Raw genomic sequence first — 13,268 nt, 5'->3', positions numbered from 1 at the left:
AGCAGGACCAAAAGCAAGATTAGTTAATTGCAGTTTTGTGGAGTGTGTAAGACAAGAAGAGACTATGAACTTGAATAGAAAAAGCACCGAAGATGCTCTAGCTTTCAATTTATGGAGTTCTTTGCAGGAGGAAGATTTGATGAAGGAAGGAGAGGTTTGTCATGCAGTTCAAAAATTCTAAAAGTTGATAGTATTGTGAACAATTAATATTAGGGCATCGTCAGTTTGCAAGTCCATTCCTACAGCGATGCTGCATGAATGTGGTACCCACCCCCATTACAGCCTACTTTATTGGCACCTGGAAAAGAACCCATTATGAATTGATTTTATGGACTGGAACAGTTGTCTTGGCAAGTTAGTAATTTTTTCGTCACTAAGTCTCAAAACCCTCTGTTAAGGAAGACTGAACAGATAATCCACATCATCATCATCATCATTATTATTATTATTATTATTACTTTTTACCACAGATATTTATCTGTGAATTTATCAGAGAACACCACCTTTTAGAACAACTTTTGTTTTTTTCAACCCAAGCACACAAGGATGATCGGAAAAATTTTATGGTGTGAGTGACCATCGGTCCTTCCCTACCTGAGAGAACTCTCAGAAATAGTTTCCTCTTTTAACCTAGTCTCTCAATAACAACTTTTTTTTTTTTCTTGAATAAAATTTAATTGAATTGGCACCTGAAAAACAAAACAAAATAAGAACCCTCAGTCATTCTTAGAATGCCCCAGCAAGATCTTTCTCTACTTCTGACTCCTAGGACCTTTTCTATTGGATGTATTTTGTCAGTTATTAATTGTATATCTGATGAGAAGTAAAAAGGAAATCAAAACAAGCATCTATGGTATACATATACTTTGTGAATGCAAAGGACTTGCATCAGTTTAAGTTTATTAGACTGAACTATATCTGTACTTATTTTAAACAGTAAAAAATGTATTTTAATGAATCTGTTTTAAAATTAAGTTGAAGCTACAACAGAAAACGTTTGTCTTTGTTCAGTATTTTTGTAAAACCCAATATTCAACTACAGCATTTAATTAAAAATAAACCCTGAAGTATAATTTTCTTGTTGCCTGTGAGAGATAAGAGTGTGATCTGCAAAGAAACCAATTGCATAATACACATTCCCATCACACCCCTCAGAGAGGAACATTACAGAGCCAACCCTTTGAAGGCAGAAGTTGCAAGGGATGCAAGCCAAAGGGAGAGAGCAGTGCCTAAGTTTGAGTTAATTTGATTTTGCTTTGTGAAAAATCCGAATCATTTCCAATTACACATTCACGTAAAATTAAGCACCTTCCTTTCAACATAATTCTATGTATTAGAGTTTATCCACCAGATGAGTCACTTTTAGAGATAGTGCAAAACAGTCCACCTCCTTTTAAGTCAGTAATTTATTCCACAGAAAGTTCTTCCCATTATATGGAATTTTCTTGGTAGGTCACTTATGTTTTAAATATAATAAATTATTTTAGAGTTCTTCACATATTTGAACAGTTAGAGATATTCTGATGATAATTATCAGTTCTCTGGATATATCCATACAAAACAGTAGGTGGATCTACAATATAGTTATTTACTGATTTTATATAAAAGGCCTTTTCAAAGCCAGTTCATAGTTTTAAAAGAATGATCTACATGTCTTAGTTTTAATAACTTCCAATAAAGTGAATAAGAAAGACAAGGAACAGTAAAATTTCCCTTCAGCGTCCGTGTGAAGTAGAAAGGTGCACCAGCTCTGCCTCACTAGAATGGAAAGTGTAGTTTCTGGTGAAATAAGAAGTTCAGAGCACAAAAAAAAGATAATGTTCACCATATAGTCAGCATTTATCTACATAACTGGTCATTTTTTAAAGTACACAGTTTTATAGAGAGCTGTGGTCTCTACATAGGTGTAGCTTAACGGGTAAAATTCAATGAGTTTGTCCTTATTATCAGAGGAAGAGGTGCCAGTTTTGCCCCAGTACAATGATTGTGCACCGAAAAAATGATTCCTTTATTACATCAGAATATCAAATGGTCAACAAAAAAATATATATTTTATGACCAAAGAAGAGAATTTCTAGAAAATTATTTTGATTCTTCCTAGGATCTTTGGAGAACAGTAACTTAATATTTTAAAAGCTCAGTAGGTGATTTTAAGCCTGAACATCATTGTAGTCCTATGCATTTTTCTATCCTTTCAAACAGACACTTATGAGGGAGAAACTACAAGTCAATATGCTTTTGCTTGAACATCGTATGATGATGGCTGCCATATGCACTTCCTCTTTTATTTGGCACACATTAAAAAACCAACCAAACAAGCAAACAACCTGCCAGGAGAAACGCACTGCTATATTCTTGACTTGAATTATCTAGGAAATGTTGGAAATGTTAAAAATGTAGAGCAAATACCACATGTTTCAGTTAAAGGTCCAAGCATACCTGCTAAATTACCTTCTGTGGTAATACAAAAAATATATTTCTACAGAAATTTTTGTCTATTTTTCCTATACTTTTTTACTTAATAATAGAAAGGTTTTTTCAACCTCTAACCTCTGGGAACTTAAAATCACAACATTTTCTGAAAACCTCCACATCTAATGCATGTACCCAGAATCTATTTATTTCTACCACCTCATAGAGAACATTTCACCTTTTACACTATAAATTTTTCATTGTGTGACACAACAGCTTTTCTGTGATATTCTAAGAGGAAACTACTTTCCAAATAGTTGTCTGTCAAGTGATTTTACTGGTCAGAGGGAGGTCTACTGTTAGAGCTGGTACTGTTAACCGGGATATCGAGAGTAGACAGACTGTGCATCAGCATTTTCACAATTGTACCCAAATAAATCTGTCAATTTACATCTCTCGAAGACCTCTGGTTTAAAATGCTTTACTTCAAAAGGCAGCATACCTGCTTTTAACTCCCTTTGTCCGACAACTTTGACAAAAGTTCATTTAAATGTGAGCATAACAGGTTAAAGCTACACAGAAATGTAATGTGATGTATGTACCACGATATTGCTAGCACTGTAAAATCCATGATACAGGTCTGAGCCAGCACTGTGTAATTTCTAACCACTTAGCTGTAAGAAATTAAAATCAACAGGAATTTTCCTTATCACTAAGTTCTATTTACTGATGTTAGCAACAATGTGGATTAAAAGGAAATTGATTCCTAAGTTCTATAAATCTTTTGAATCGGATATGATTGTGGATTTAAATACCTGCTAATTTGGGGTCTCTTTAGGCCTGTGCCCACTTTCACACTTTTAATAGGCAATGTCATGTTTTAATTTCCTACAGTAATTTAGGTTGTTTCCTTCACACTTTAAATAATTTACTGCTCAAAGCTGTTTATGCCTAGCTTCACTAGTTTCTTGATTTATGAATTAAATGGGCCTTCATATTGCTGCAAGTAACCCGTTTCCAAGAATCATTATCAGAACAAGAACAGCTTGTCCCCACTCTCTGCAGATAGCAATAATCTGAGGCAGTCTTTTGAGTCTTGTTTCAGTCTAATAGCTGGCATATTTTGCTTTGGCTATTCCTGCTATTTACTCTTCCACTATTTTAAGCTGACATGTAATTTCAGGAAATTGCTCAGATTCTTCATTTGATAACTCTCATTTCAAAAGTCTATTGGATGGTAGCCTAACCCTATGGAGCACATGGAAGAAAATTATTTCATCAGAATTGCTTTGCTGGGTAAAGACATGCCATCACCACAGTTTAAGATGAGTGCTGTTTTGCCATTACTCACTTCAAATGGTAAATTGCTCTGTGAAGAGTTGTGTTGAAATTTCACAAAATATCACTGCTCAGTGTGCAGTCAAAGCCGTGTCTAATATATAAATATGCCTGAAATGGGTGAGGCCATGGTCTAAAGTCCTGTTCAATATGAGGACAAGTGAGGGAAAGAAACTACCAGAACTGATCTGAGGTATGCCTTTGATCACTGGTTATTCATGCATCCCCATTCTGTTGCCTGTTCACAAAAGGTACTACTAGCAGTCCCAACAGCAGTTTTACACTGCAGAACCTTATGGAGCAAGCCTGAGCAGCAGTTGCTTTTAGCGCTAGCAAACCCTTCATAAAAACAAGTAAAATGGCATTTGGGGGCAGTTCGAGTTTGGAGCACTTGAAACACAAGGTGACTGAGAGTGAAGAGTAGACAAGCTTCTGCCAGAAGATGCTGTGTGTGACATGCCCAGCCTGTTGGTGAGCAGGTAACTATCCAAAGCAGACTGGTGATTTCACCTGCTCCCATGGGCTTGCATCTCTTTGAGAAGACTCAGCATGATGTTACTAGCCCTTTTTGTCACCCAGGTTTTCTCACAAGACTGCCAGTTATAAAGAACAATTTTTTTTCAAGCAATTAGAGGCAAATTCTCCAAACTTAATCTTGAATGCATACTCAAAAGCATTTCTCCCTCCTCCTATTTGGTTTACAAATAGAACGGTCTTTCCCAATGTGTTTTGAAAGTTGTATTTCTGCTTCTAGACAGATACCTGGAAAGGAGAACATCTACAGTTTAAGCCCCAGGAGAAAGTTCTGCGTGAGTCTGTTCTTCTTTTATCCACAGGAACCACAGAACAGCATAGTCCCATTTTTCAAATTTAATTCTTTTTTGAAAAAAAGAAGTCCATTCACTGTGGAAGAATGGCTGGAGTGGCTGACCGTGCTGGATTGTTTCCATTTTGCTGCTGACTGATTTGACAGTTCGTGGCTATAGGTCTTGCGTGAATTATCTATCTCTTTTATGTTAGGTTTTAAATAAGCGTCTTCTCTGTAGTAAAAACAGACTTTTTTTAAAGATTAAGTGAAATCATATGGCTTCCATTCTTTCCTTTGTTATATATTTATACTAAGACATGACTTACATGTTTTCCTTGGTTACAAAAGTTGATTTTCTAACTAGGTCCATAAGCCAAAGCACAAGCAAAAGCATATTTGCCATAGATGCATTCAACTAATATCGTACTACTAATAATAATAAATTTAAAAAATTTTAAAAGTGGAGCTAAAAGGTGAGGTCAGTGCTAGCCTCAATTTTCTTTCATCAGCAATTCTTTTCCAAGAAGGCCTAAGGGAATATGTGGTCAAATATCATCCTGTCAAAGGAAGTGTCTTTTTTTTTTTTTTTTTTTTTTTTTCCCTGTAAACAAGAGTACAAAAGGTATCTGTCCGATCATTGTAATTCTTTTCTTGGAAACCCTGATCCTATACCAGGGATGACATTATGATCAATTTTCTTAGAATCTGGAAGAATCTTTCAACTCATTTATGTATTGTTCACTGGAATGGTTGAACTGAAACTTTTGCTAATGCCAGCCTGTACAACAGACAATAAAACAGTGTCACTCAGAGGCAGCATTAGCACCACATTGCCAGCTACTAAATATTATATGTCTACCCATTGGCACATATTCCGAGTAGAGAGCATTTCATCTCATTTGGGGAACTACCAGATAAAATAGGAATAGCAGGTGAAAATGAAATCAAACTACAGTATCTTTGTATAATACGAAATTCTGCACACTATTTCAGAGGAAGCAGCCCATTAGAGTTTTAAACTTTCATTTCCTATTTCTGTTCTTCATAGTTCAATGGCTGGACAGCCCAGACATCATTGATGTTACAATCCTTAAAAAGCACCAAGTACCTGATAAACTGCATAAAAAGTTCATGGAGAAGGGTCTGGAGGGGGGAAGTGGTACCACCTCTCTCCCAGAAAGAGGCCAAATGATGATGCTGGGTAATGATCTTCAGTTACATTTAATCTCTTCCATCAGCTGAGGCCTGAAGAGTCTTTTCTCTAAAAATGGAAAGATTTCAGCATCATATGTAATTGACAGCAAGACCTTGCCTATGAGAAGTATTTTTGAAGTTTTCTAAGCTTTCTAAGAGTTTCTAAAAGTTGTAGGTTTTTTCTAAGAATTGGGAAATAATTTGAAAAACCAAAGGGCAAGGAAGAAATGAAACATAGTTTTTCCATACTCTGGGCAAGGAAGAATTGGGAAATAATTTTAACTCTCAGACAAAATATTGCCTGGCAGCAGGTATTGACACATCTTGAGAACTTGAAAGTTTCCTATATAAGGAGCAAGAGAAGTTTAGAGGTCTAGATTTACCTGTAAAAATATAGACATATAGAAAATGTGAGTTATGGAGGAGTTCTCTGTATCCAGATTCTTAATTTGTCACAAAACCAGCTGTAGATCTATTTCTGGATTTCATCTCTTGTCACAAACTGATGCTGTAGTTTATTACTTTCATAGAGCAGACAGGAAAAAAAGAAGAATAACATTGAACTTTAGAATTTTCAAAACCCAGTCATGAATCTAAACTTGGATCCATTATAACCATTCACCAAAAAGATCTTATGGGAAAAGACATCAATGTAGAAAAAGATGTAAATTAGGGAAAAGAGTAGAGAAACTAAAAATATAGCATACTGAATGTATCATCAGGAGACAGCTGTTTCAAAAGAAATAACTATGTTTTGATTATAAATAGATGTAGCAAAACTTCTAAACCATTTATAAAGGCTTCATTCAAGCTTTTCTGGCTTGAACTAAATTCTAGGTTCTTACAGGTTTTAGAAATCCAACAGTAAAAATATAAGAAATTACTTCAGACACTAGCTTTTACAGCCAAGTCAATAAAAATAAGAGCCTAGATATGAATCATCCTTTTGGCCACATATGCTATGGTGGAGAGGTATGCTACACTAAGCAAATTCACACCTAAGGGAAGGACTAAACATGCTTTTTTGTGCTGGCACAATGTCTTGACTTCCATGGTTTTGCAGATCTGTGTCTTTCCAGATTGTCCTCACCTATGAGGCATTTGTCATGCCATGGCAAAAAAAACCCAACTCAACCTAAAGAGACCCTCAGAATCCCAAACAAACATCAGAAGTCATACAGGTCACCAAACACTATGAGAACTGAAGTTATGGATTAGTTTGTGACAGGCATGTGATAGCCCCAGTTCAGGCTGTTGAATACAGGGCAGCTAGCAATAATGCACTATAAAGGAGAGCTTGACCTCTTTTCTCTAAAATCTCACTCTTGCCCAACATTTCCCAACAGCAGTTTGCTGACATGTCACCATAATCATTGGAATTCACTCACAGTACCACAACCTGAAAGCAATAGAGCAACCACTGCTCACAGCTGCCTGAGCAGGGCACACTGCCGTGCTCTGGCTGTCTGCTGGAAAAAACATGGGTGGCTTTTTCTCCAGATGAGATACTGAGAGTATGTCTTAATAACACTATGATTTTACAATTTATTAATTTGTATTAACATCCAAGAAGATAGCCTATGATCAATGTATAAAATCATGAAATAGAGCTAAAGAATATTTTTGTCTGAAAATAATTTCCACAGATTCCTTCTATGGCTGTAGGCAATAGTGAAACAGAGGAGGCTAACAGAGTTTTTTTTAAAAAAAAAAGTTATGTGACAGCTCAGTTTAGCAGTGAAGAATCATTTTGCAGAATAAGAGTTCTGTCTCAACTCACAGTTCGGCCCAACGACTGATGATATGTGAATTGCTTTGTTCCTCTTTTTTAGTTTCAATTATTAATCTGTTTTTGCATTGTATTTGAGAAGTCACACTCAGCTTCCTGTTCCCACATCAGGCATCATGCAGCAGTCTTCACCAAAAATATTATTCAATCAGTCAGACTTAAATAATATTGGTTGCCAGTTTAAGGCAAGACACTGTTGGGGCTCTGGCTCTTATTGGAAGTGATTTCCATTTAGATATTTGACTAATTTCTTGTTTAAAGAAGAATCTCTTCTAAGGATTTGCATTAGAGTTTCACAGTTCACCAAAATAACATAAAATTTCATTAAGTTTACATGGAAAAATAACTTTACAAAAAAGTATTTTTTATCTTCAGTATATACGCTCAGTCAGTTGGGATAGATGAAACATGACAATAGTGGATTTAATAGAGGACATTCAACAAAAAAAAATCCAAAAATCTGTATTCATATTCCCAGACAATTGTGTTATTCAATATAAGAATATCTACTCTACTGTTCCTGTATTAATTATTATGTGTAATGTCACTGTGTGCTTTCTTGTTTATATTTCTCAACTTGCTAAAGGCTGGATACTGGAAGATTTGTCCATGTAGTATAATAATATCCAAAACACAAAATAAGGCATCTGAAGTAAAAATAACGTAAGCTGGTGTAAATTTTCTACACCAAATGGTCTTAAACAAGATTAGGGCATGTCCCACTAAAATATGTGCATTAAAATTCTAGGCATGTAGTAAGAGAGATCCAGATGGGTAGGAGCAGTTGAGAAATATAATCCAGTAGCTGTGTTATGTCTGAAGAGAGGTGGAGGTCTTCATACAGTTTCTGTGACTATAGATGGTATACTTATATTTCCCTTCAGCTTCCTTCTCAAAATCACCAAATGCAAAGAATGTTTCATGAGGAATATGAGGAAGGCCCACTGGGACTTTCATTTTTACAAGATTACCATATGAAATGTTTCAAATGAATAACTGGTTTTCTGCAGCTTTAATCAGAAAAGTGGTGTTAATCAATCTAACCCATTAATTTTTTCCTTCAGGCTGTTGATTTGAACTATTAACATGACTGGAGAAAAAATATGGTGGTATACTATTTGGTTTAGAACACCTCATTCTATTTGAAAATAAACATCATCTGCAAAAGATAATAACACAATACTGGAATGTAAAGTAAAAAAAATGAAAGTGCAGAATGTGATTTTGATAAATTAAATTTTGTCTTAACATGGATGGTACCGATGTCTTACAAGGTTTTTGGTAACCCACTGTTCCTGCCTTGTACAGCAAGGTCTACCAATCACCGACCTGCAGAAAGTTCTGTCTCCACTGGCTCATCAGCCAGTAGTTTTGGCAGTGGATACAGCATGGATAGCGAAGGCAGCAGCAGTGCCACAGGAGAGAATAATCTATTTCCCATCCCAAGAATGTAAGACTTTTCCTTTAATATACTGTATCCTCCATGCACTATGTATAGCCCTTTCACTTGCTGGTCACCTTCTTACATAGTTTCCTCTCCAGCCTTGAGTAGAATAGCACCTAACTGGGGAGAATTGCTCAGAGCTCATACTTTTGTTCTGCTTTGTTGAGCACTGAATTCTTAATAACCAACCAAACCTGTGCCTCAACCTCATGAATTTGTTGCTGTCACACAGGAGAGGTACTGGTCTCAGTATTTGATGAAAGTGTGTAGAGGTGGGCTTGGGTTATGTTTTGAAAGTACAACTTTTGTTGGGTTGAGAAAGCTTAGTTTAATTTTTCAGATTGACCTCCTTCTAGAAAGAAGTGTTACTAGTGCAACTGAAATTCAGATTCAGCCAACTTTTCCCAAGTTTTTAAGAGTTTGAGTAAAGTTTCTTAGTTCTTGGTTAGAAAAAGCTTTTTGAGACAGAGTTCCTGTAGGAATTATCAAGCTACTATCAGTGTAATGATCCTATAAAATGATTTAATTTTCAAACTTTTACCCAGTGAACTACTCCACAGAGAAAAGTTTTGCCAGTATTTTTTCTCTACAAGTTTGGCAGCATGCATCTTCATTTAGGAATTTAATTTATATTCCTTTATAGGAAAAAGTAATTTCTCCTGATCAACTTAATGTTTCTGGCCTGAAAATTTTATAGATCAACTGTTCTCAAAATATAAGTTGGTGGTCATTGCTTATTCAGTGTCTGCAATAGTTGCTCCGTGATTTTCTCAGGGACACATGCTTTTGCTTTTCCCTTGAAGTTCTGAATTATCAGTCACAAGAGGTTGATATAATCTTCCTCAAAAAGCTTGACTGAAGAAAAAATTCATGCTCTAGAACTGTGACATTTCTAAGTATTCATAATTTTCTAAAATAAAGCCCAAGGGTATATGTCTACAGGTTATTAGTAGCTAAAATGAAAATAGACACAAATCTAATATTTCAATCTCATCTTCAGAATCTAGGAGGACAATATGAGCTCAGGTTGTGGGGTGTCAGTCTTCACTGAACTTTTCTCTCATGTTGTTCTACATTAAAATGAGTTGTACTTCGCAGTGGGAAAAAGATTATTTTTAATTGGATTTGACAATCTCAAAAGATAATTATTTTGCCATCATTCCTAACGAGAAAAGCAAAGATGAATAAAACCTTTGTGCACAGAGACACAAGACAGAGCTCTCAAAAGAAGTTTTTAGTTCACATATGTTAAATTTGAGTCCAAATGGTATCACTTACTGTGTATTGTCTAGCAGTGTGACAGTATCTACAGTTAGTTGGTATTTGGCTGACAGATTCACCAGTCTATTAAGCCTGAAATCAGCCCCACTTCTACTGAAAAGCATAAAGAAATCTCCATGGCTTCAGCTTTTCTGTTATAGTAATTTGTTCCCATGAACTTTACTTAATTAAATAAAATATATCCAGCCTTGTTTTCTGTTAAGGGCTGGACTATCCTTTTTTTTTTTATTAAGCCATATTTAAAGTAAAGAGTTTATATGCTGATACTAGACAGAGACTTCAAAAGTTACATAGGACATTTATATAGACAAGAAATGCCTTCTTTTTCATGTTAGTCTAAGGAGTTTTACATAGCAATGTAATGAAAAATGAATGACAAAATTACTATTTAGCATCAGAGTCCTTTGGGGTCATTCCTGGGGAGAATGTTTGAAAATAGATAACTGTTTCCATTTTGAATTCTGGTTATATATTCTTATATATCTTAATATATGTATGACTGAAATTCTAGTCAACATTTGCATTCAGACTGGCTTGATAATGACTTCAGGGACTCTGACCTTCTATGCTGATTCAGCATACCCATAAAACCACAGCTCACACTTTGGATGCGAAGCGTTAAGTAGGTTAAATCATTTTAAGTGTCATGCCATATAAAAACATTTTTGGTTGTAAGCTCCCTGTTTAGGTTAAGTTTCTGATCTATCAATAGAAATAATGTTTGATAGGCTGAGTTTTAAATTTTTTACTCTAGTCCAAATGATTTTAATCATAGGAACATTTAGTCATGAAGTAAAATAAAAGAATTAAATGGTGACACCATGGGAAATTTTGATGAGGTAACTAATTAGAATACTTGTCAGTATTACATAGTTATAACTATCAAGGGAAATTAATCATTATATGCAGCTATACACAGCTGAATAAGTCTTGTGAAGTATTTCTATTTGGGAGATATTTTTTTAAAAGGCTATTATTATCCAGTTGTTGTACTCCTCAAAGTTACTTGTGTTATCATCTCTGATAAAGAGCATATTCTCTATGCCTTTGTATTGTGTAACCATCTTACATTTACAGACATTTACAATGTCTGTAAAATTATATTAATTAATTATATTAATTTTGAATGCAAAGGTGAAAAGGAACTGAACAATACATAAGGAATCTGGCCCTTGGGACAAAGAATTCTTGTACCATATTTGTAATATGCTTTATGAAGAAGAAAAGAATAACTTTCAGTTAAAATTGAATTTAAAATCACTTTAAAAACTGATGTTTTATACTAATTTTTTAGTTTATTGTGAACTTTGGCAGCTTCTGTTGCTGCTGTGAAACATGAAGCTGGCTTATTGGTAGCAAAGAACAGCACTGATCATTTAACCCCAGAGGAATCGCATGCATCTGAAGATAATGCTTTATATTCTTTATCACAGCATTTCAGAGTCTTAAGGGAGAAAGATAAATAGAAGCACAAACATCTCATAGTAGCAGACATGTTTTTTGAGAGTGATTGTAATCATGCCTTAGAGCTTGCAACAAGTATGTTTAAAGTTAGCTTATATATTACCTAACTTTCATTGCCTAAAAATAGACATCTAGATTGTAATCCAAGTTCTTTTTACATCCAGTGGAGAAAGATTGGGACCTGCAGAGCATGATTTATTCTATTTGCCTTACTTTAAACTGAGTTGTTTCTTATGCTAAACCTAAACTGTAATGTAAAAACAATCATTAAAAGAAAATAATGACCACAAATATGGCTTACCTTTGAAGTAACAATAGTGTAGACCAAATGTCAATTTTGTGGCTCCTTATTATATATTTCACTGGTCACTATAACAGGATAAAGTGAGGAGAGGAGCTATGCAGACTGGTTGTAGAACCTCAGGCTGATGGGAGGCAGGTAGCAGTCAACACCTGATGGCCCCATTCTGTAAGAATGTACAAGCTTAGCAAGATGCAATTGCAGTTGCCTCCAAAAGAGAAAAAAAATATTCTTAAGTGATCTGTCCGAATAGCTATAGAAAAAAACTATCATTCACTTTATTTTCTTGAAATTAAATATATATTTATATACACACACTTTTCTATTTTTTAAAAATACCTGTGAAGTTTGTCTTTTTGTACAGAACTAAGCCTCATTGGCTTGGGTGTATCATTTTCTTAGATCTCATCTCTTTGTGGTCATATTGACACCTATCACCATATGTCTTTTAACAGAGGGAAGATGAGCCAGAATGGACAAGAACCAGTAAAGCAGTCGGGAGTAGGATTAACCGATGCAGAAGGTAAAAAGAAATACAAACAACACTACAGTGGTATCCCATGTTTATAGAACCAATATGTTTATTTCTTTTACTTGTTATGCTATGAAAGATTAGCCTATGCTTTCTTTGTATTATAGATTAAGATCCTGAGTTACATTTTTCCCTAAGGGCCCTTTACACATAGCACCAAAGTAATGAGTCTTCAGTTTAAGTAAGAACAGTGTCTTACCTGTTTATTTAAAGCAATTGAATCGTTAGATTGCAATGAATTATCTCTATCTTTCAATGTTCATTGCTTTTCATAGTATCGAAATAAAAAATATGAAGTAAGGAGCTGACTCAATGCTCATTAAATTAGAAGAAAATATCCAATGGCTGTCAGGCTCTATTTTTACAACATTTCAGAATATTTACTTCATAAAGCAATTATTAATTTTCGTGTCTACATAAAACATGAAGCTTAAACAAAAATACTAGCCTGACATCAGACTTCACTGCTGCACTTAGACTATAGTGAAACTCTTATCTGACTGGGAAATCCTGAGTGAATTTTTTCAGTATGAATGTGGTGCTGCCAAAAAAAGGAGACATTGTAATTTTGAAGCTGCAAAGAGCCCGACAAAATGGCATTTAAAGTTTCATGAGCAATGTGATTATCTTTTTCATGTGTAAAAATGGACAACTGCATGAAAATTAAGAGAGGATTTTGTATTGGAGGATATGTTAGGAAAATTC

General features: G+C 34.9%; 1 protein-coding gene across 1 annotated transcript in view; it reads left to right on the top strand.

The window, feature by feature from the left end:
* The window catches only part of PCLO (piccolo presynaptic cytomatrix protein), a gene marked incomplete at its 3' end in the record, with an annotated part of 153,148 nt that extends 140,594 nt beyond the window's left edge, over window positions 1-12,554 (top strand). Inside the window, exons 19-20 of the mRNA XM_009704876.1 lie at window positions 8,850-8,991; window positions 12,487-12,554. Coding sequence (XP_009703178.1) covers window positions 8,850-8,991; window positions 12,487-12,554 — 210 coding nt within the window. The remainder of the gene's footprint in view (window positions 1-8,849; window positions 8,992-12,486) is intronic.
* Window positions 12,555-13,268: the final 714 nt, after the last annotated feature.

Source organism: Cariama cristata, unplaced genomic scaffold, assembly GCF_000690535.1.
Source record: "Cariama cristata isolate BGI_N322 unplaced genomic scaffold, ASM69053v1 scaffold1450, whole genome shotgun sequence".
Taxonomy (NCBI): Eukaryota; Metazoa; Chordata; class Aves; order Cariamiformes; family Cariamidae; genus Cariama; species Cariama cristata.
Note: the sequence above shows the minus strand (reverse complement) of the source record. Positions and strands in the feature narration are given on the sequence as shown.